The sequence below is a fragment of the Gopherus evgoodei genome, chromosome 18 (assembly GCF_007399415.2).
Source record: "Gopherus evgoodei ecotype Sinaloan lineage chromosome 18, rGopEvg1_v1.p, whole genome shotgun sequence".
In the NCBI taxonomy this organism is placed as follows: Eukaryota; Metazoa; Chordata; order Testudines; family Testudinidae; genus Gopherus; species Gopherus evgoodei.
The window spans coordinates 20,033,671-20,058,540 of NC_044339.1; the positions used below are offsets into that span (position 1 = coordinate 20,033,671).

General features: G+C 42.2%; 1 protein-coding gene across 4 annotated transcripts in view; it reads left to right on the top strand.

Moving 5' to 3' along the window:
• The window catches only part of AJAP1 (adherens junctions associated protein 1), a 122,015-nt gene extending 104,271 nt beyond the window's left edge, over positions 1-17,744 (top strand). For 3 of the 4 annotated variants that reach the window (XM_030537761.1, XM_030537764.1, XM_030537763.1), the window contains one exon: positions 2,931-10,901. Coding sequence is in view for 1 of the 4 variants with exons in the window: in XM_030537764.1 (XP_030393624.1) it covers positions 2,931-2,952 (22 nt within the window). In the remaining 3 variants the exon portion in view is untranslated. Of the gene's footprint in view, positions 1-2,930; positions 10,902-17,666 lie in introns of those variants that run through there. The other variant, XM_030537762.1, reaches the window with a different exon arrangement.
• Positions 17,745-24,870: the final 7,126 nt, after the last annotated feature.

The window sequence follows — 24,870 nt, forward strand, 5'->3', positions numbered from 1 at the left end:
ATGTTGGTTTGTTACAGGAGTGAGTGGGTGAGATTCTGTGGCCTGTGTTGTGCAGAAGGTCAGACTAGAAGATCATAATGGTTCCTTCTGACCTTAAAGTCTATGAGTCAAAGAAAGACAAGCCTTGCAGTGGAGGTACTAGACTGGCCTCCCAGAAACCTGGGTTCAAGTCCCAGCCCTATCACAGTTGCCTAGTGTGATCTTACAGAAGTCTCTGTTTGCCTCAGTTCTCCCTTATTAAATGGGCGTGATGATGATACATCCTTTGTCTAGCTTGTCTATTTAGGATGTAAGCTCTATGAGGATAGGGATTGTCTCTTACAATGATTTTGTTTAGCATCCAGCACAATGCTCAGACCTCTACAAGCTACAATAATTAATAAGAAGGAAGGTGTTTGAGGACTTGTTCCTCTCCATTCACCTTAGTCAGAGTAATCATTACGGAGGAAAGACCCTTTTGATTTAATAAGATACTTATCTAAAAGACAATAACTATCAATTAATTGTGAAGATTTAATTGATGTTTAATAACTAAATGAGATATGTATCTCTTACATGGCAGTTAAGCCTCTATAAATATATTTTAATTATGATGTAGTATTTATTTAACATACAATCTTGTCTTCTTAAATCTAAATTAAATGCATATTTGAAGCATTTAAAGTGTTATGAAAATTTCACTCATGCACACACACATGCACTCATTACATGTCATGTTTGCACACATATGCACTCTCAATTACATGCAAAAATTACATATGCACATGCCCCACAGACCATACGAAGAGGTATGCATACATCATGTCTACACATACACATACATAGGTAGTCACCTCATGCATGGAGAAGCACAAATCATATATTCACACAGACATAAATAACAGCCCATACGTATATGTGCATATATGCAAAACCACACATGCATACCATGTATATTCAGCACATACATGCACATCCAAACTCTAACATGCTCATTATTAGAAGCAACAATTTCCATATAGAAGATTTAAAGAATATTATGTTGTGAGCGAGCTGTAAGAAAAGGACAAATAAACAGCTATAGAGAAATTTCAGTGGGATCTCTATTGTTTGTGTTTAACCAATTTTCTATAGATTCCTTTAGGGCATTTAAACTTTAGAAAATCGTGTTAGTGCTCATCTTCTTCACATCTGCCAAGCCACTCAGTATGCTGCTTAGTCTGAATGTGAAAAGGTCTAGAATTCAAGGATGATCAGAGAAATAAATTATATTTCGGAAAACATATTTACGAGATAAAACTGTAAAATAAGAGCAGCTAAGCTGCTGAATCATTCCCACTGTTCTTGAGAAGCATCTCTACCAGCACAATTGTTGGAAAGCTGCAGCCTATGCAAAAGGCTTTCCCCTAAAACACACTCAAGTTTTAGGTGAGCCGTACAAATCTGAAGCTTTTCAAGAGATGTTTAAGTAGATAAGCCAATCTGAAATGCTTATTTAAAAACAATGATTGTGCTATATCAATCTCATAACAGAAATATGCAATACTGCTGCTAGGGATGTGTGACCATTAACAAGGTTTGAAGATCCAGGAATTCTCTGGGTAGAACAGTCTGGGTACATGCCAAGCCACAGAGGACCTAGTTATGTGACCCTGGTTCTAGCTTCAGTTTTGCCCCTGTACATGGTACCCTCAATAGTAAATGACTATGGCCCCCTAAGTCGTTGTTCATCAATTGAGTACAATTGGTGCGATAGCATTTTGCCCACATTCCCTCTAACCAGGCCCCTCATGGTAGGGAGTGCAGAATTAAGTGAGAGTTAAGAGCTGGCTGCCCGGGAGATTCAGCTGCTTTGCAGATCCTTTGGACCAGAAGAAAAGTGCAAAAGGGCCGGTTTGCCGTTGAAAGGCTGGCCCCAAAGTCTGGGGGTATTTTAAGAACATTATCCAAAATATCCCAACTTCTTGGTTTTGTAAAGTTAGGTTGGAAAACACATGGCAATATGCATCCCTATTGAGACCTTCAAGTATTTACTGCTTCTGGCATGACTAGCAAAACTATCAGAAAAGATTTTTCTTAAGGTATTTTAATAGTCGGGTAATTGCTGCTGCATGGTGCATCAGGGCTTCGGGTACCTCATTTTGGTAAAGGTCCCCAGGCTCCAGGAAAGCAGCAGAATTTGCTAGCTACTGGCCAGCAGGCTTAGCCTATCCATTTACATCAAGCTGACTGTGTGGTTGTGTATTTACAATATGGATTTTTCTGCTCAGCAAGCTCGACTAAATGAGGAGCACCTGGTGCTCTTCCTCATGTTACCCTGCAGCCCTTCCTCATAACTGTTGACTTTTGTAGCTTTCCAGCCAACCGGTAAGTTATTAATGGACTCAGTTTACTCATACAATAATGAGTCTAGCAGCCAAGTTACTTTGTCCTTCACAGGAGGAGTCTAGTATGAATGAAACTGGAAAGTGAATTAATACTCTGCAGTGTATGCAGAGAAAAGCTACCGCAGGCCAACAAATGAAGTGGCATACATTTTGGATGCAACAGTTTTAACAGACACAGGAGCTCAGCATGTCATTTCTGTGTGATGTTTAGTGATTCATTGTGTAGTAAGGCTAAATGTCCCAGTCTGGGTGATAGAATCTATCCCTAACATCATTCTTTGACTATGAACTATTACCACTGGGACACTTACCAATTACCATTTTCATTTAAATCCATTAATCTTATTGTGGTGATAAGTTTCATGAAAGATGGAAGCATCCAGTGTCTTAAGAGGATAAATATTAATAATGATGGTTTTAATGTAGGGAAGAGAACTAGTCAAGTATTCATGAAAACATGCGTGACTGAGACGTTACCAAAAAAAAAACAACCCCAACCCAAATATTTTCTGGCTAAATTTACCCGTTATAATTTAATCTTTATTTTCTTTTCATCCTTAACAGGATTCCATTGGTGAACCTGTAAAAAAAAAAAATGGGTTACCTATACCTACTATTTCTGTTTACCAGTAGGAGACTCAAACAGCAGCACTCTATGTGCCAAATATATTTTTATAAAAATGAACACACCTGTAGGAAACTGCATTTTCAAAGCGCGCATTTATGGGAGAAGAGAAAAAAATGTGCAAGCAAAGAAGCCGATGAAGAAAGAGGAAGTTAAGACGAAATAAAGGAAAAGGACTGAACATCTGGAGTTTGGGATATGGACTCTGATTCTGAACCTGTGCCAACAATACCATTATGTGCCATGTACTGATCTGAAAGACTTCACAAGAAGCTGGAGCTACGTGAATTACACATAGAAATATTAGAGAAAACCGGGGTGAGGACTTCTGATAGAGTCAGTATTTCTGGTTAATATACATATATACATATAGATATGAATATAGATATATATACAAACACACACACACACAAACACAAACACTTTTTGTACTGTAGCAATTTTTGAAAATCTTAAATATTCATTTTTAAAAAAATTGTGTCATGGGTTACAAATCTGATTTCTTTAACATTCTTAGTGTGAACTAAATAAACGGATGTTTTCTACTTTGGCAGCTTGCCTTTAAAACATATATATATATACACACACACACATTATTTTATATATATATATATATAAAATAAATTTCCAATAGGGAACAAATTATTTGCCACGCCCAATAAATCATTGACTATAGAGGATTCCCTGAGAAGGTACTGAAACTCCATTAAAGTGACAGTTCTCTTATCCATTGTAGAGTTGCCAGAGTGCTAGCAAGACCCATAAGGGATTTTGTTAGACCTAAAGAAGAAACGTCTGGCAATGTTCATTTATATAATCAGTTGGATCTGTCAGTTCTCAAAAGAAAGAGAATGGTTAATAGTATTTGGGGCTGTTTTGAAACAAAAGCAGAATTAAGATGTGTTTTGAATACAGTTAAATTATAGATGCTGCTGGGCCAAATTCACAAAGTGCATTCTAGTTATTGTGAAATTTAAAAAAAAAATCCCCAAATTTAAACCATACAGGCAAGTAATCAGTAGAAGCGCCCATGAGTATGGCCCTTCAGATACTTTCAGCTCTTAGCCCAGAATTCAAGTAACAGCACTGCTATGAAATAGCAAGGAGCTACAAGAGCATTCTGTGTTTGGAGGGTAAATTTAAAACCAGACTTCATTTCAAATGGCCCCGGCTGATACTATTTAAGTGGCATGGCTTCTGGTCCATGTAAACCATTGTGCCCTGGCCAAGATTGTCAAAAATTACCTCATACTATTTTCTTTGTGGTAAAATCAGCAGAGACAGATCTCCCCTTCCATTCCTCAAACCCAGTCACTAGACATTGCAGCTGTAAAGACACCAAAGTGATCAGCTCTCCATAGTACTTTCTAGTTTATGGTGAGACATATGAGGCTGAGAAGATGCACTGGACTGGACTTCTGAAAATCTGAAAGCAGAGTCTGAATGCAGCATCAGCACCTGTATCCATTCATTAAACAGTAAATACTGAAGAAGCTTCACAGAAATGAACAGTTGAAACCAGCAGCAAGAGTTACTCTCACTGTAAACCAGGTCTAGGTGTTATAGTGGTTGCCCAGGGAAATTGAGCGGAGAACTTTTTTTACCTTTTGAATTAATGTATCAAGAAGGAGCATAGAAGGAAACCCTGAAAACAACTCAGTTTCCTTCATTTTATAGTGCTCTGACCCCTATTTGTATATTTATGGTGTTATATCTAGGGGCTGGCCAGGGACAAGTTTTAAACATTCCTCAGTTTGTGGGGAAATGTTGGAGAAGCTTCCACTGTTGACAGTGTTGTATTTCGCTCATATCAGTCTCATATATTATGGCAAATTATGAATCACCATATTACACAAAGCCACTGCTTTGATGATGGGTGAGGTAGCGTTTTACAGTCCTTGTTCCCTGGTGGAGCTGCAGAGTACTTCCCAAAACAGGCATGCAAATATTCAGTCTGATTTTTAAATGCATTCACGGTGGCTGTGGCTCTGGGTATGCCTCTTTGGTGTTTGCTTCCTGTGAACTTGTGACTGTTGGTGTTTTCTTGCCATAAAGTGAATTTCTAAGTCAGACGTGAGTGCTCTTGGAGACTGAATTTCAGGTTTCTGTGTGTGATTATTCATGCCAGAAAAGCCTCCACTCTCATCTTATCAGAGAAGAAAAACTATTCTGTGTGACTCCTTTGGTCAGTAACAACTAACCAACTTTGGACCTGATCCAAAGCCCACTGAAGTCAGTGGTGTCCTTCTATTGACTTCCTTGGTCTTAGATTACGTTTGTAGCAAATGCTGATAAAGAACTACACAGCCAGTAAAAAAGACCTCAAATTATTTTGTATAATGAATAAAACTGAATGAATGTATCAGTCTGCTCACAGGGATTCCGCCAGCAGAAAAGGTGAAGGCAAATTTCTTGCGATAAATTATGCTTTTGTTTAATCAGCTCCAATCTCTTACTAATAACATATCACATGATCCTTTTAGTGTCCATTCTCGGGATATTCTTTTTTGCTAAGGGTAATAAACTATTTTGAACATGACCTATGCACTAACATTTGCTGTTTTAACCTTTGCAGTAGGATTGGGGTTCTGATAATTGGCAGTAGTGTAGCAGGCGGGGACATGCTGGATAGCTAGATCAAACCCAAAGTTAAATTTGGCTGTCATCTTTAAATGTGAGGTGTGGGAACAGCTCCACCCCAGTTACAGCTGCTGATATCTATCCAGGGATTGCTTCTACAGATTGGCAGGTGTCCGTTGTGTGCACACCTTGACAAATAACTTGTGACTCTTCAAGATAGACTTTAGAAAATAGTTTTCAGAAGCTCCTCCTATCTTTAAAATCTGCCCTTCTCCCATGCCTGAAAGAGGGCATCCCCCATTTCACAAATGACTTATCAAACTCCCAAGGCTTGTAGCTAAATTTTGTAGATAGTGGCATCTGAATCATTTTAGCTGAAGCATCCACCAGAAATAGTTAATATGACCTGACATATCTAAAATACCAAATTCTACTCTAGTGATTCTGATGTAAACCTGGAGTAACCAATGAAATAAATGTCAGTGGAATTACTGTAAATCAAGGTAACTGAAAGCAGCTTTTTTAACCCAAAACCCCTAAGTCCCCTTTCTAAATTGCCTTCTCAACATTAGGATTATCCAGAGCTATATCTATATTTAGACGTTAGGTACTAGACTCAATTTCTGTATTACATTCAATATTTAATTATTTTAGAAGACAGTGAAAACACTCTTCATATCTAGGCAATGGTGCACATTGCACCCATGAAACATTGTAACTCATGCAATCACTTGTCTTTCTATTTTACTTTGTCTCCATTTTTAAATGCACCTGTGTTTTTCTAATCTGCTGCTGAGCTCTGGGAGGAAATCTTCCTTGCCCTGCTCCACCGGAATATTTATGGGCTTGACTCAAAGCCCTTAGAAGACATAGGAAAGACTCCCAGTGACTCTGATGGACTTTGATTCGTGCCCTAAATTCTTTTTCTCAGAAGACCTAGCCACTCCGGAGCCACTCTGGTAACATATAGGAGAAGTATAATAGAATTTTGTCAATGTGCATGATGTTATATTTTATCTGCCATTGTGCTGCTCAACATTTAATTGTCTACATCCAGCTTAAGTGTCTCACTGTCCTTCACAGGTTTTATAAAACAATTAATCAGCAAACTTCATCAACTCAGCATTCATTTTCCCTATGAATATTAACCCTCAAAGTAACCTATTACTAACCTCTCTCCACTATGTGCTGCAGCTGTACACTAGCATCATGTTTCATAGAGCACCTAATCAGTTTTTATTCCATGACAAACCTTTTCTCCTGATACTATGGTCATTTATTGCGTGAAGGCCAGATTCTGATCCTCTTAAGTTGAGTAAACACCACTTGACTTCAATAAGACTACTCACAGTCAGGCTAGGGGATCAGACATTTTCCCCTTAATAATATTTTATGGGTGACTTCAGCAAAATCCTTCAGAAAATACAAGTAAATTGTGCTCCTGTGTGACATTATCTGCTAACTATTTCAAACAACTCCAAGGCTAGACAGACATGTTAGATTACATATACTTCCCCAAGTACTCCCTCTTTTGTGATTAGTTAGATTCTTCTGCTGTAGCAGGGAGAAGTTTGCTGATCTGTAATTCCAGGATCTCCCAGAGCTACTTTTTAAAGACCTTCACTCCTGAGCACCACTGAAGTCCCATGTATAGCCTATTAAGCAGGATTTAAGTGGTACATAGCCCTTGTTTCCTGTTCTCTATACAGGGGAGAATTTCACATCAAAGGACTGAAGCACCTTCAACAAACTTCCCTTGGAAATATAACGTATATGTATTCAGTGCTTTGCTTCCACCTCTCCAAAACATTACTGCCATCGGGGCAGATACTGTCAGGCCTTTCTCCAGTCACCAGTGGAGTGTTAACCTATGGCCACGTAACAGCGTGACTTCTACCTCGTACATCAAATTGACTGAGGTGCTATGCTCATCCAGTGTGACATCCCAGACATAATGATGCAAGCACTACATTCACGGAGGAGAGGCTGCAAACATACACTAGATTGCTTTAGTAGTGCAGAGAGATTAATTAATAAGCGTAACTGACTACCCTGGTTTTGATTAATAATTCTACTAATCAGCATTATTATTTCTATATATATATATACGCCTTATTCTCCTCTAGCTCACATTGGTGTAAGTCAGGAGTGACTCCATTGGTGTCAGTGGAGTTACACCAGTAAAGCACCTTAAAATGAGATGAGACTGAGACCCCCCAGCATGCACGCCTCAGAGTCCTACCCCAGTCTGTCAGCATATCACAACTTCCATACAATGAGGGTTAAGCAGTCCTTAGCACCACCTAGTGCACTCAACAGACTGTAGAGGCACTGGTCACAAGTAGCGATATACCTAATAAGCAACACCTTGTTTAAGCAAGCAGTTAAACCAAAACTTGCACGATTAATGTGATTTTGGGGTGATTACTTTGGTGCAATCTGTTGATTCAGTATATGGGGGCTTTTGTATTTTACCAGTGTAAACTGTGCAGCCCTCAAAACTCGCCAGCACAGAGAATATGAATTTTCCTTTGTTTTGCTTATGTAGCGTTGACCCTCTTCCAACTATGAAGACTGTTTTGTACCTTTACCCATTGATCTTCTATTTATTTGTATCTGTGGCTGCATTGAGTAGTACTTGTGGGTATTCCAATGTAATCCTAATGGCAGTTTGACATCATAAAATATATTTCAAAGCCCTTATCCCAAAATGTTTGAAGCATTGTTATGTATTTTTGCATCTATGGCGTTAGTCTGAACTAGAGTGCAGGAATATACTATAGTAGGGAACGGAGTGAACTTTGTATCCCATATGAGGTAAGCAGGAGGTGCCCAAACTCCCATGGGATAAGCATCTAGCTAAGCATCCACAAGAGTGAATACATTGGACCTCAGGAGACTCAAGTACGATTTCAGAAGCCTTCCATACAGTCTGCAAAGGGACAGATTTGGTCACTGTGAGACCAGACAGTGGCAAAACAGAAAACAAAACGATATGCACAAATTTCCCTTATTTGTAAGGACCAACAGCACTTGCACTTTATCAAAAGAATATTCACATCCCTATGCATGCTAAACAAACCAATAAAGGGACCAGCCAGCAGACCCACTGGCAGGAGACAGAATTCAAAACTGCAAATACGATGGTTCACCTGCAGAATACTAATGTCCTGGCCTTTTATATGTTCAACTAAAAAACAACAACTTAGGTTGAATTCATTCCTTGTATCTAATGGAAGCCAAAAAAAAAAAAAGTAGAATTATGTGGTTGTGTGGAATAGATGCTTACCAATTCTTTTTCCCTTAAAGACAACAGGTTCCCCCACACTCTATATCTGATGATAGGAGTCAGTGGGTATATTCTTCTGTTTAGATTTAAGTTATGCCTTCAGCCAGATCTCTCCATGGGAATCCTACAACAGCAGCATGCCATCATCTTTCAATGCATCCCCTTTCTGGTGAACACATACGCCACATTCGGGGCTGGTGGTAAATGGCATAGTTCTATCGACTTCAGCTGTCGCCAGCGGAACATCTGGCCCCAAATCCTTTAGCAATGAAGAGCCAAATGCTTATGCTATAGAATTACTTTCCTCATGCGTGTAGCTCCACTGAATTTAATGGGACTCCTGTGAGAAAATTTACTCAGGTGGCTGTTTGTAGGATCAGGCCTAAGTAAGTATTTTGTATTGCAATCAGAACCAAATCCCTTATCCTGTACATCAAAAGAGAGCACGAAGATCCTGGACATTTTAGTTTTATTTACATTTACTTGGGGTAATAGCTTTTTCCACTCACAGGCAACCAATGTCAGAGCAAGTCTCCTGTAAATATGCCTTATATTTCAAGGGAGATAACGCTTTGCAACAATGTCACGCTATGGAATGTGGGGTATATATTTATTGTGAATAGACTAATAGACACTAAATGTCAACAAGCAACCATGTGTAATACTAAGACTAGCATTCCATCATAGGATTCTGCTGACACTCAAAACAGAAAGGATGGGCTGCTTTTCAGCAGAACTCCATGACAGAGTTCTGTTGCTGCATACCTGAGATATATAATATAATATGCAAACCTTAGAATGTTTCTTTCTGGAATTGTTTTCGGTTTACGTTCCATGGGCCTGATTCTGCTGGGTTCTAAGCACTTACTGGACCCAGTGAATAGGGCTGATCTCACTGGGATTGGAGAGAGCTCAGCACCTAGTGGGAGCAGGGCTCATGTTCCCAGAAAGTCATAACAAAGTACTACCAATGTGATGTCACAACAGAATTTATAGATGGACAAGAGGATTTGAGAGGCAGCACTGCCTAGCTGAATAAGCACAGGGTTGGGAGTCGAAAACTCCTGTCCTAGTCTCAGCTCTGCCAGAGACTTACTGAGTGATTTGGGACAATCCACTTAAACTCTCTGTCTGCTTCTTTTCCTTCTCCTGTAATATGGGGGATAACAACGCTTCCCAAATCTACCTGGCAGGGGTGTTATGAGCATTAATTATCTTCTGTCTGTATTCTGTTTTGAACATGTTTAGCACAATGTAAGTACTAAGTATTATTATGTCCAATCAGTAGCACTGCGCTAGGGAATGCCATGTTGTCTGCTGGTCTGCAGGAATTCTCAAAGACCGTGGCAACATTACAGATAAGACACCCATGGGTTGCAGTGGTATCCAGATATGTACACAACGCAAGATACAGGTTGTAAGCCAGAAGTATGTGTATTTCATTACATCATATACCCTGAGTGTGTTATATCCCTAAAAATATACATTTGCTTTTTCATCTCAGTGCATTGCAGATAATGCAGTTCAAACAAAGAACTGTGGTGTTTGTCATGCCAGACAATTTCAGTTCACCCCTTTCAGTTTCCATTCAGTTCATTTTATTTGACAAAGAATAAACAAATACACTACAACAATTAAGTTGCTGTAGGATTCCAAAATGTGCAGCAATCTACTTTCTCTCTAATGCATGTGACGCTCTCTCAGTAAAGGTAAGAGGTCGGAGTCAGAGGGTTACATACACCAGGAAGCCGCCAGTCCTTTTGCCCTGAAGCTAAACTAGCAACATGAACTTACTCTAAGGTTCAGAAGAGTTTGGTTCACTTTTTGTACCAAATCCATATCCAGGCCTTTTCCTGCCAATTGTAATAGATGTGAGCTGGGACTGGTTGCATCAGGCAATGTTTGAAGGACCAGAGCCCTCCTTTTTACTTGCTCAGAAAAAGCTCCCATGGACTTCAGTGGGGATTTTCCCCCAGTAAGGGCTGAAGAAAAATTTAGGAAGAACTTCAGGACTTGGGGCCTGTTCTAAAGTTCTCTGAAGTCAATGGGAGTCTTTAGATCAGGATTTTTGATCCAGCCCAAGGCCCTCTTATCTGCTGGTGTTATCTGGAAATAGAAGGCAACTCATGCTTGTACTTCCAGCCTTATTTCCATGCCAGACAGATTCAGACAAGCATTCAGTCTTTTGGCTGCTTACCCAGAACATTGCCAATCACTAGTGGGAGAACACTTAATTCCTTAATTTATTGCAAACTGAATATTTTCAAAAGGTAGCAACTGGTGTTAGCACCACTTGGAAAGATGTGCATCTTTCAGCAATGGTGAGATTTTGGGTAAATGCTGATGTGGTTTTATTGTCCTCCAGCCAAAGTGAAAAATAATTGTCTTCATTGAGCAGCTTTCTTTACAAATATCCAGATATCTCCTTGTACCTAAAAATGTGGCCACTTCTCCCACCACATCTGTCCAGTTGGCAAAATGGCTCAAACAGTCTGAAATATTATTTTAAATATTTGTTTCAGTTTACTTCTTTTCCACGGGCAGTTTGTTCTGAAGGAATGCAATGGAGCTAAAAGATTAGTCAAACAGTAAATATTCTACACATTATAATTCACCCATGCCCTTCATATATAATGCAGTTGGAAAAGTCATTCAACCAGGTATGAAATATGCAAGAGATTTGCAAACCAGTAAGAAATCCCCCCCCATTTTAAAAGCCCAGTCGGGGTCCAGTTTATATTGCAGAAGTCACATGATGCTTCCTGCACACACTTTTTCTTATTTGCAACATTTGTAGACACATACTTAATATGTGTGGAAAAAATATATCTTGCACAAAACATACGCTAAGGGCACAATTTTCTGATCAAGATGATTGTAGGTACCCAGGGAGTTATCTTTTGTTTGTGTTTATTTATTTATTATTATTATTATTATTATTATTATTGCTTTGTTACCACATGTGCGACAAAGTTTACAGTTTATCTTCATTTTTACCAAAAAAAAAATCTCTAATGTAAGGAATCTTTTACTTGGTAACCACAATTTTACATATGGAATACTTCGTGTTATTTTTCTGCAAAAATTATATACCATTTGTGGATATACACCCACCCAACTACACACACTTACACACACACATTATTTACATGCACACACACACATAAACTTACATACATGTACGTAGTGTATCAGTCTTAACGGGTTTAAACCGTTGTGTCAGTTTAATGTTGTACTATCCTTTTCTAGGCATATCATGGCCATATTACTAATAATCAAAGACAATGGGTTTTCAGACGGAGTTGAATGGCTGTGATTCCATACAGGTGAACTATTTTATCCAAGAGTGTTTTTTAATTTGTTTCTGTATTTCAAAGCTATGTACTTGGAAAGCACTGTATATGCGACCCTATAACAATTTCCCTGTGTATATTTAGTACTCTGATGTTGCTATTAAAAAAACAAGATGAGAAAAACAGTTTTGACTTTAGGTTCCTATGATCACAATTCTTTAAATATTCACAAAAAAACTCTCTTCAGAGATGTTGCAAATAATTTGAGAGCCTACAGAAATGAGTGATGAAGGAGCTGCTGTTGTTTGCCTTATTGTACTCGTGGTGGTAATTTTATTCCCACAATCAAAAGTTAATATATGAGAAAAGTAGCAAACCATTTTTCCCCATTATTCTCAATGTGCTTTGCATCCCTTAATGCTCTTCTGTGTTTCAAAATATTATCAGTCATTTTGCCAGGGGGTGGGGGGATTAACAAAAGATCCAGGGGAAAAGCCTAGCGAGCACTCCGTGCACCTACTGAAATCACAGTTTAGACAGGCCCAGAGCCCACTGTTAAATCCTTGGATTCTGGATTGCCCAGAAAAGAGCCCCTGAATCTGTGGTGTTTTGCTCCCAGATGCAATATTTGTAATTTGAATGGAAGAAAACACCTGTCCCAGTCTCTGCAGTTTCGCCAATGGCTGTGAGCAGCTGGAAGTTCTCTCTGGCTAAATATCAAGGGGCTGGAGCATCTTCCTAGCAGAAGGCGTTCTGAGTTCTCTGTATGCGCCCGGATCTCAGCTACAGTATGTTTCTGGGAGCTTATGCTGCACAATTTTATTTTTTCAGCAACAGGACCCAGCCTAGAGTGCTGCCAACAAGCTGAGGCACAAAATTCCTATTCACTTGTTTTTTTAACTCTAAACTAGAGATTGTCTGGACATCACCCGGCATCCTCAGACCGCCAAGCTTTGAGAAATGTGCTCCAGGGTACAGTTCTCCAGTGGGTTGCTGTTTGCCATCTGCAGCCAGCTCCTGTGATATCTTGTCTAGTATTATTTAATAATAGACTAAGGTTGTTAACTATGTGCATCCAGCTCAGTCCCATTCCTGCTAGGCACGTTATCACATCACCACCGGGTGGTAATAGCCCCAGGGCTCAAAAGGACACTGAACTTCTCTCTGGCCGCCACGAGTGGACATGAGGCATATGGGCAGGGTGCTGTGACTGGAATTTGACCAGCCTTTCCCCAGGATGCCTCCTTCATGTGGATCAGGACAGGCCTTAAGCCTGCCAACCTATGCATCTGGCACTTCTCTGATAAAACTCGCCCTTGCACCCAGGACAGCTAAGATCCATGTCTGTAAGAGGCATGGCTGGCTGACTTTGAGAGGCTGATGGATGGCACAATCTGCCTCTCTGGAACACACTGTCACGCAGACGTACACAAGTGTCTGTGTGGGTGGCGATGCACACTTGGCTCAGCGTTGATTCGCGGCTCTCTCCACAGTCTGAGGCGTCAGCAACTTCCCACAGAAAATGCTCCCAGCCTGGCTGGTATGCACTAGTACCTTCCTCTGCATGGATTCCAGGGCCACTGGTCAGGATAGGACCGTACCCTCTGCATCAGTCGTCTTCTTAGTGTATGCGCAATGTGCCTCAAGTGTCACATGACTAGGATTCATCACCGAATTTGGTCCACTGGTTGGATCATTAGCTTCCCTGGCCCAGGATACTGACGGGGAGTGTGATGTGAACACTGATCCATGCCCCCGTTGGCATCAGTAAGGGAGACAGAATCTGGCCCTTCAAATGGGGAGTGCAAAGGGGCAGGTCAGGATCAGGGCCTGTTCCTGATGGCTCTCGGCAGTGACACAGAGAGGCATGGCCACTGCTTTGAAGAGCTCGCAGGCTAAGGAGGAGCTCGGGGATGGGCCACAAGCCCGTGTAGCGGTGCCACCTGAGGCATATCCTAGGGAAGGAGTTGTCCCTTTGAGAATACAGGCCTCTCCTGGTTCCTAGCGGATACTATTTTGCTGCTGGCCTACATCAAGTTACCACACTCCCTGCGCTGTGAAAATGCCAACTGATCCCTTCTGCCCCTCAAGCCAGCTTCATTTGGGCACCTGGGCTGAGAGGAGACTTACGGAAGGATGTGGAGGAGGCCTTATTAAGAGTGGGCCTCCCTTCTGTAAGGGACAGCATGGGCGAAGGCTCTACGTGTTTATGAGATGCAGATGGGTGGAGGAAGCTGGCACCACTGGCAGAGCAGAGGGGTTGGGGCAATGTAGTCAGAGACAAGAGCAGAGAGCAAGCGAGGGGAAGAAGCTCAGACTTGAAGCTCCACATTCATTTTATAAGAACACAAGAACGGCCATATTGGGTCAGACCAAGGGTCCATCTAGCCCAGTATCCTGTCTGCCGACAGTGGCCAATGCCAAGTGCCCCAGAGGGAATGAACAGAACAGGGAATAATCAGGTGATCCATCCCCTTTCGCCCATTTCATTCTGTATTTACAGTGTAGATCTCATTCTCACCAGAAGCAAAAAAGAAAGAAAAGAAGAAAAAGGCAGTTCATCCTCTCACGGGTCATCCCTTCTCCACTATGGGGTAGTGCTGTGGGCCCGGATTGCCACAAGAGACTGACTGACAGACTGGCTGAGAATTCACAGTCAAAAAGTTTTCCTGCCAAAAAAATGTGGTTTCATTAAAGAAAAATTCCATAGGAAGTTGTCATTTTTGAATATTTTTCCTAGATTTCAGTGGGAAATGAAGTAAAAGAATTAGTTTTCATTCTGTTTCATGTCCAACTGAATTTTTTGTTTCATTTTGGTTTTCACAAACTGAAAAATGTTGGCAATTTCAAAAGGAGTTGAAGAAAATTAGAGGAAAATGGAAGGGAGAAAAAAACAAACCCTAGAAACAAAGTTTTTCTATTGCCGCCAATGGTGAAAAAGGGGAGGAAACAAAAAAATTAAATTTAAAATATTTGTTATTTTAAGGAAACAAAAAAAGAGAGCGAGAGAATTTCAATTTGAAACAAAATGAAACAAACATTCCATTTAGTTTCATTTAAAAATTTTCCTGCAAAAAAGTTAAAATTTAGAATAAAATCATTTATTTCAAAATTTTACATGGAGGAAAAAAAGTAAGTGTTTTGACTAGCTTTATTGACTTGCATGTATAGTAAGTGCACACCCCATATTTGCATGTATACAGGGGCTCTTCTGTATGCTGATTGGATAGCTGCTCACCAACATCACAGGCACAAATATTTATGTGTCAAAACTTGCTTGCACACATGACTACCATCAGCAAGCAAAAACATGAGACTAGTGAACACAGCAAGCTGCATACACACATTTTGTGCCTGCATTTGAAAAGCTAAAGGCATAAGCCCATGTGACGCATCCTTTTTCTTTGTGACTGTCTTTCTCTCGGAAGCAACCCAAAGTGTGGAATGGGCAGTGTCAGACTTGGCAAAGGTAAGGCTGCAATTTCATTCTGTAGCAGGATTATTAATAGTCTCATCAATTACAGCCGTGTGCTGCATCCTGCAGCAGCCTGAGAACTGCAGTAATTTATGCAGCTCCCCTCATGAATGGTTTCTTTCTGCTCACGCTGAATATCTGTACTTTACACAATACCTTACAAATTGTCTTTTCTTGTTTTCCTAGCAGTTTTTACTTTCTTTCAGAGTTGTGCATTCCTCAGATGAATGACCGAGAAATAACCTCCTATTCAAAAGGGGGGAAAAGAGCCTCATTAATCCCCAAAAGGCATAATAACTTCAGACAGATTGATGAATGAGGCTCATCACTGTCGTCAACAAGTAGAAACAATAGGACCATTTTGGTCATTCTAACGAATTAAAACAAAAGGCAACAAAAAAGCCTGGACACAATTAAAATAAACTCATTTACTAACAAGCAAGAGCTGAAGATGGTCTTTTTGCAGTGGACCTTAGGGAAACAGTCCAATTCTTATAGTCATGTCAGACGTCACAAAGGCTGGAAGGTGCTGACCTTTCCTGAAAGGGAGAGTTCTCAAATTGCTACAGTTAGAGGCAGACAAGATCTATCAAGGCGTTTAGCCTTTCTCCACCTGGATAATCCGGGACTGTCCCCACAAAATACTCTCTTGTACCCTGCCTTCCCTGACACACAGTGGGGCCAGTTATGGCTCTATGTAAGACACATGGAAATAATTCAACAGGACAAGCCCAGCTGTGGGAACTTAACCATCCGAGCACCTGGGCAGCAGCATAGGGAAGTGCCCACAGCACCCTGAGTGCAGAGGGGCATGGACAAGCTAAAGGAGACATTAAGGAGGACGATGTAAGGAGCAGTCCCATTAAATGCATGGGGGCGGGAGGGCAGGCTGACCCTTCTACTAAGAACTTTGGGTTCAAATAACTTTGGGGTCAATAATGTTTGCAGAAAAACACACACACAGTGTTCAACACAGATAGTTCAGTAAATAGATGTTTTGACCATGCACAGCCTTTCCCAGCAAATTCCAAGTCCTGGTCCCTATTATCTCCATGAAGCTGCAAGAGGACAGCATAACTAGGGAGTCGAAAGCTGTTCTACTCCTTATAAGTCCCTTTGCAATTACCATGGAGAAACTGCGTGTGCTCCCTTGGCCGCACATTAACGAAGCATGTTGCAGAATTAAACTAGCTCATTTAGTGGCAGAGATAGACCAGTTACAAAGTAAAAGCTAAGTGATAACATTTGAACTCAGGGATCTTGCGTACAAAAGTTGAGTGCTGCTGCTTGAGTCAAGGACACATCTCTGCTCTCGGCCTGTAGAATTGCTACCCTCTGAATCTGAAATTAAAGCACCTCATAATGTGCTATTTCGTTACATGTGGTGTCACGAGATCTTCATGCTTGAGCAAGGCACTTGTAGTGTCTCAGATGTCTCCTGTCAGCATGACACTGAATTAAGTAAATCACAGCAAACAGCATAGCTGCCCAGCCACTGGTGGGCCAGGACTAAAAGCAGCATTGCAATCCAAGCACATTGACCAGTATTTTCATGCGTTTCACAGGGTTGTTTTTCAGCACATGTGCTGTGCAGACAAATCTCCCACTGTTATGGATGAGCCCATGCAATCCATCAGGTCTTCTTCCCCTTGTATAACATGGGACTCCATCGCTCCCTGGAGTCCTTTTGGGAGGAGTTAAAGGGCCTGAAACAGGGAAGTCACTTAAAATGTCATAGGACGGTTATCAAGTTAATTGAACATCATTAAAGATGTTTTAAATAAACAACTATGCAATAAGATAAGTATCTATTCTATAACTGCTTAACCTAGATACACATTATACATAAAAAGTGGATATTTATTGCAAGTTGATGTATATTTTACTGTTAAAGTGATATTTATTATACGCAAATTGAGGATGAAATGGATAATAATAACTGAGATTTGTGTTTTTCGTTTCTTGCCTTTAGACTGAACCTATTTTGACTGTTTTGCAGCTGCACTCTGACTGGCTCATGCAATCTTTGTTTGCCCAGATCATTAAAACCACAGCACACCAAGGGTCACAGCAAGACACCCCTGCTCCATCATGTTCCTGCCTCCTATGATATCACTGCAGACCTCATTTGGGTGACACCTGAGGAGACACTGATCATTTGAGCATCCAGATGCCAAATCAGAGTATGAGCATCCGAGGTGGTGCTAGGGATGGTTCAGTAACCCACTCTGGGTTTCTCCTGATCCTGTCCCATTGCCAAGATGCTGAGAGAATCCTCTGAGCTCCATGTCTTCTTGGTTCTTCATTATGTCTAGATGAGGAACAAAATTCCCTTTTTAGCTGGAAGGTCTGCAAACACGGCTACCTCTGTGGGATTAGAAAAGAGCTGCACAAAGCCAGTGTGCTTTGAGAGGACAAAGTGTCCTACATGGAAACCCAGCATGTCTGGAGAGTGGAGCCTAGCCAGAAAGCAGAACTGCGTATGTGCAGAGAGCATATTTCCTAAACACATCCATGTGTAGAAGGTATGTTGCATCCTGATTGTGCTCTCTCCTGTTCGTCATCCTGGAAGGCAATTCTAAAGACAGTCAAACAGCATCCCTAATCTATTTTGAAAACAAATGGATGCACCGTGTGAGTCCTAGCTTTATTGTTGTCAGGATGCACAGTAGCAAGTCAATTTCTTTGGTTCAAATCAAATGTTTGGATCAGTTGTTCTGAAGATTGTTACTGAACATCATCCTAGACCCTCCTTTTCGTCAGCTGTTTAATTTTTTTCCCCAGGAAGGCATTGCTTATTGCTCACATGAAAGATAAATGAGAACTGCTGCATCCAGTTTTGGTGTCTGAAGAATTAAATAATTAGAGCCTCTAAGAGCTTTTATGTCAGCCAAATATCTTACATATCTATGGCTGTCTCAGGCCAGCACACACACACAGTGGAACCAAAGAAACACTAAGGTCCCCCAAAAATTCAATTTTAAAATCAAAGGAACATAAGAACATGCTTTAGTGCTTTGGTGGAAGAGGGTTAAAGCCAGTACATAGCAGGTATCTGAGCCTGGGCCACTTCTGGTACTAATCCACTAATCAACCCAGGAATATGTGTGTTCATGCATTTCTACTCCAACAAAATATCCTCCCGGACACTGAAGCTTGTTTGCACAAGAAAAGCAGCACCGCATTGGAGCATGGCAGATCACACTGCAATTTGGATTTCACAAGCATGTTCCCAATGAAAATGTTCCTCATTATCTGCCCAGGTTCACTCTTTACCCAAGCTGTGCCATGATACTGGCCACTTTCAAAGCTCAGCACGGCTTTGCCTGTCCTGATAAGGATGGCTCCTTGCAGCACCAGTAGTGGCTGTTCGGAGCTAAGCGTCAGTTTGCCCAAGGGATGTGAATCAAATGGCCTAGTAACTTCTGGATAAAAGCTTCTTCTTCTTTTTTTTTAATTTTAAAGGCCACCTGCAAGTGCTATTCTGACTGATCAACTTTTTTGCCTCTCAACTTTCCTTGCTTGCTATCTGCCTTCTGCACACTGCAGCCTGTGGCAACATAGGCTGAGTAACCAAACTAGAAAGCTCCTGTATGCTTCACTGCAAGAAGAGCTGTGCTAATGTCAGCCAATGATACAGATGCATTTGTTGACTTAACACTGCGATCCCACTAATTCCTTCCATCTGTTTTTTTTCCTGCTCTGGGGGGCTATCCCTCTGAGAAGTGACCCATTTGCCTGCTGTGTTGCAATCTATAAACTCGCTCACCATAAAGCACGGTGATAAATGCTGTAGTAGACCAGCAGCATGATTTAGCAGCATGGATGCAGTGAAGAGATGATATTTCAATAATTGCTGCACTCTGTTGGTCTGTGGCTGCTGCCAAGCTGCCCTCACAGAGCAAAGCAGGAATCCATGCTGGGACTCTGAGAAGCTCCAGTCATGTTAATTCGGTTGCATTCCTGCTTCATTAATGATGCAAAGATGTGTTGGAGACAGACTACCTTGTTTTACTGCAGCTCTGCACTATGATTGTTCCCATTATGTTCACAGCACCACAAACTCTTGGCAAAGCGAACCGTCCTGTGCACCATGCCATGTCATCAGACACCCTGCATGCTGAAAGCCTTTTTTCCTTTAATTTTACATGTCTAATAAATTAGGTGCCAGATCTCAGCTGGTGGAAATCAGTCAGCAGAGCTAGGCTGATTTCACTGGAGCTGGAATGATTTACATCAGCTGAGGATCTGGCTCTGTTTGTTTTGAGAACCCTTTACTGGCTCACTGCCAGTCCCTGCTGATACTTTCAGCCAGTGATCAGCAGGGCTGTGGAGGTGGGAACACCTTCTACCCTGCAGACTGATATAAAAGAGATGCTTTTTAATTTTCATAGACATTAAAGCTGAGTCTTTCCTTACCATCAAGGAAATGTTGGAGTGATTTGGATATGCAGAGGTAGCAAAGGAAAGAAAGGAAGAAAGAAAAAAAAGTTGGAACAACATGAATGTTTATCCTCTCCTGTGCCAAACATGACACCCAATGGCACGTGGAAAGTGGAGCTGGATATTGTGGATATTACATATCCTGATTTGTCAACACCCTGTTAGATGGGGAAGAAGTGAGGGGCAAAACAAGATGCTCATTTTTGGACCGCTTTCATCACCATGATGATGTGTACAGGCTAACAGAATGAGCCTAAACATGACGCTGTGTATCTCAATCAGGGCAGCACTGTACAGTGATATGCAAGTGAAATTTCAGAGTATGAAATACTGTGCTGGAATTTATTCCATTCCTGGCTATTTATCATACCAGGAAACGTATTTAGCAGCTTGAGTTGTTGTGAGTGTCATTTCTGTAAGAGCAAATGAAAAATATTATTCTGAGCTCTGCGATACAGGAGATAAGATATTATGGAATTTGATGCTAGAGATGAATGGCTGGAGCAATATTGTGTTCTGTGCTCTTCTATATTTGAATGTGTTTCATACAGAATACAGCTTCTCTAATGGACTTAGGCAATCAATAACTCTGCAAGAGAAAAGCAGCAGATGTGTCACCATTTTATTATCAGCAGCTTTATATTTATGTCCCAGTAAAGATCACAGTCCTGAAGCCACCACAGTTCCTACAGAACTAGACAGGCCTCAGTTACTGGTCCAAGAATCCCTTGGACGACCAGTGCCTTTCTGCTACATTCCTGAATAATGTACATGATCTATCTAAGGTTCTTCTATGACGCCCATTACTGCAGGACCTGCGCACTTCTCAGTCTTTAAGGTCTATACTTCACAGCCTGCCTATGAGGCAGAGTGGTGCTGTTATCCCCACTGTATAGACGGGGTGACACAGGGCTTAGCTATACGAGCAATTAGACTGCAGCAAGCTGTCGACCCACACTAGCCTGCCGTGGTCTGTGGATGCCCATTGACCTTTCAATGAGGTGCTTTGAGCTAGCATTGCCAATATGCCCGCCGGCATGAGACTGCAGTCGGCTAGCGGGCAGAGACCGTCATATCCCGGCTTCCCACAGTCTCACTGTTTGTGCCAACAAGGCCTAAGTGACTCCCCCAAGGTCACACAGGAAGTCTGTGGAGGAGCAGCAACTTGAACCCAGGTTTCCCATGCGCTAGGCTAGTGCCCAAACCGCTGGGACTATCCTTCCTCAGGAGAGCCCTGTCTCTGCGGGACAGACAGTCACACGGCCCTCATTACTCCTCCGACTTTGGCTTCCAGGCACAGACCACCAGCACTAGAGATAAGCAGTGCCTGGCTTGTGCTGATCCATCTCTCCCCACAGCAGCTGGCCCCCAGGGACCCTGGACACATCGCACACAGCACCCCAGGGCAGCCACGTTCCAGTGTTCTCTACGTGGGCCAGGTTGGAAACAGAACCAGAGAGGGAAAAGGCTTTTTCTCCCATTCCCAATCCCCCTGAGCCAGTCAGTCCTCCTCTTGCAGTTTTTAATATCTATGGGCCATATGTTCTGCCTCATCGCTTGGCAGAGCGCTTGGCGTACGTAGCTGTGCGGGTGGGCAGCACATCGAAGCAACATCTTATGTCTTGACAAGTTGGTGCCTTGTGGTTCAGAAGGAAGGGGAATGGGGGGAGCCAGGAGAGACAGACACAGATTAATACAGCAGCCACTCTTCGTTTTCAGAGGGAGTGGGGTACGCTGTGCAGTGCTCGGGGAGAGCTGCGCTTGCCACACAGGACAGGGCTGCACTGCAAGACCCTCGTGGAGTCTGAGATACTTGGCCTCAGCAATAAGCTGAGGGGAGAAGGGAGCCCAGGAAGTATGACTACAGCATAAATGGCCCAGCTTCAGCATCTCCATGTGACTGGCCTGGAGGGGATCTTCCCAGCTGTTTGTACAACATCTGTGCTGCTAGCCCAGGAGAGAGAGTTTGGTGAAACAGCCTGTGGACGTGCCCCACCAGGCCAGGATGGAGGCAAGCGCAGGGGGTGGGAAAGATCTGGCCCCTGCTGCAATCAAACCATAAAGCACAAGCAAGTGTTAGTCTCCTGGCACTGCAGGCAGGAAGGCAATGCTCATCGGCCCCTGCAAACTGCAAAGCCAGGCCACAGCCACGTCCCTGGGGGTGGCAGGGAATGGTAGGGCATGGACCCAGCGTTCAGGCCCTGCCATTGTCCAGTGCAGGGCAGGGGATTTTTGGGACTCTTACAATGGATGCTGGAATAGAATCAGGAAATAAAGTGTTTGCCTTGGAGAAAACTCAGCAGGCCGTGTCTGCCCTAAGAAAGGGACGTGAGGCCCAAGGGCACACTGAGCAGTTATTCCTCCCAGGCCAGGGCATCCTTCACCCAGGTGACCCATTTCCACGTGCCAGCTGCAGAGTCTGCAGCGCTGGGGAGGAGTACGCACATGTACAGTCACCCATCTGCCGAGTGGTAGCGGATGTCAGGCCCTGAAGTTGGTTACCTGTTGTCAGAGAAATCAGGGATGCAGGGGCTGGGTATATTCCTAGTGTGCACAAGGCCTGGAACAGAGGTGATCAGCTGTCACACACAAGCATTCCCTTTAGCCAGGTGCTATTGCCCGGCTCCCAGGGACCAACTCTGTACCAAGAATTGACTCTACTCAGAGGGATTACGGCAGAGAGCAGTCTCTTTATGCGAACGCCAGCCTCCCTTCCAGGTGTGCCTGCCTAAGGCTCCATTGCTTACCCAGAAGTGGCCCAGGCCCAGAAACCAAAGGCAGTTCCCTTGATGGAAACTCCCTCTTCCCCCACCAGGCCTTGGGTTTAACCACAGCGCAGTTCCCTAACACCTTCTCCTCTTATGGTGACAGCAGGAATGAGTTCCGCTGGCTTCAGCCCTTGGGTATCTGCACTTTTTGTGATGCATCCTCCTTCTACACCCCATTGTCAATCCAGATCCACATAGCTCGCTGCTCACAGCACAACCTATAAACATTTCCAGTCAAAGTATACACTTACCACAATTCTGCGCGCAGGCCTAGTGAGATTGCTTTTCACTGTCAATGTTAATAGGCCATTGTAAGATTCTTTCCTTGAACCAGCTTCTCTGGCTGTGCTTTTCAAACCCATCATAGATCAGTTATGAGGACAAGAAATTTGCCACCTATTAATAAGAGCTGGCATTTCTTGGATCCATGGTCAGTAAGTGACAGGAATACTCATGCGGCTGCCCCTTTCATCCAAAGATCTCCAAGTGCTTAACAAGCATTAATTAATTACAACTCAAAACAATCTAATGGGGCCAGAATTATCCCCATTGTTCAGGTGAGAACCAAGGCACAGAGTCAGAGTCATTAAGTGACTCACTCAAGGTCATGCAGGGAGTTAGTGGCAAAGCCAAGCATGGACCCCCCCAGGAGTCCTGACCATGTATCCCTAGTACTAGACTACACTAGCTCCCATAAAAGGCATTACAGCAAGTCCTAGCTCACACAACTGGAGGAATAGAGTGGAAAATAAAGCTTTACTATATTGATGCATTATTCTTCTAAACATCAGCGCTAACCATTATCCTCACTTAATGATTGTAATTATACTAGAGAGAAGTAATTGCCAGAGGTATTTTAAGCATCAGTCAACATACTATTTTGAAAAAGGAGTTTCTGATTTTTCCAGGAGCAGGTATTAACCGCCCACATGTAACTATACACGCTTCAAATATACCTAATTTGGCCTCTTTGCCTTTAGCAAACATAAAAAGCATTTTATCTGGAGTGGTGGTGGAGTTGCTCATATCATGCAATATGTGCTCAGATTGTGCAATTATGTGTCCCATTATCCTCTCATGTCAAGCAAGAAGGATGTCAGTAGAGGAATTTTTGCAGCTGCAAATGCCACACAACCGTCTCAGTGCCATATGTAAGCTGTCATCCTGCACTCGTCTGCACTGAATTCTGACCCAGCCACGATGGAGTCTGGCAGCAGCACAAGCTGTTAGCTAGCACAGAGCTTAGGCATTAGTAGACGGTACCCATTACTCACTCGGTGCCAAGGTCATTCGGCTAGCTGATTTAGGTGGCAGTCTTCCTCACTCCTGGGCGTCAGGCTTTGTTTGGAGCAACAAAAGACAGTGAAACACTCAGTTCTGGGCAAAACACCACTCAAAGAAATGTGGACGATCAATATGAAGTAGTGTAAAATTGATTCAAATTTGGCTTATTTGTTTGTTTGTTTTCCTGAAAACTTAATTTATTTTCTCCTGCACTTACTGAGATAATGGCCTGTATGTCTCTCCATCAAGTCTCTCCACTTGTGCTTAACTGTATTTAAACTAAAATACTGTGTTTCCTTGATACAGAATGCAGAGATTATACAAGATGATCACCTGTTCTGTTCATTCCCTCTGGGGCACCTGGCATTGGCCACTGTCAGAGCACAGGACACTGGGCTAGATGGACCTTTGGTCTGATCCATTATGGCCGTTCTTATGTTCATATGTTTTTAAGATACAATTAATATATGATTGCCACCTAGTGGTGAATAAATGACACTATACTTTTAAATTAAGGTGTTTGCTCTTAATAAAGTTGCTTGTTCAAAAAACTAGTCATGGAAATAATCAGATGATCTAGTAATGTAGTGATTAGGGCCTACTAGCCAGGGCTGGAATCAGGCCAGCAAACCAGGACCTAGAATTGAAAAATTCTTTTCGATTTAACAATGCGCTGAGCCATCCAACTCTCCAGTATTGCGTCCATCAAGGGTTCAAAAATAACAAGTCAAGCTCCCCAAATAATGT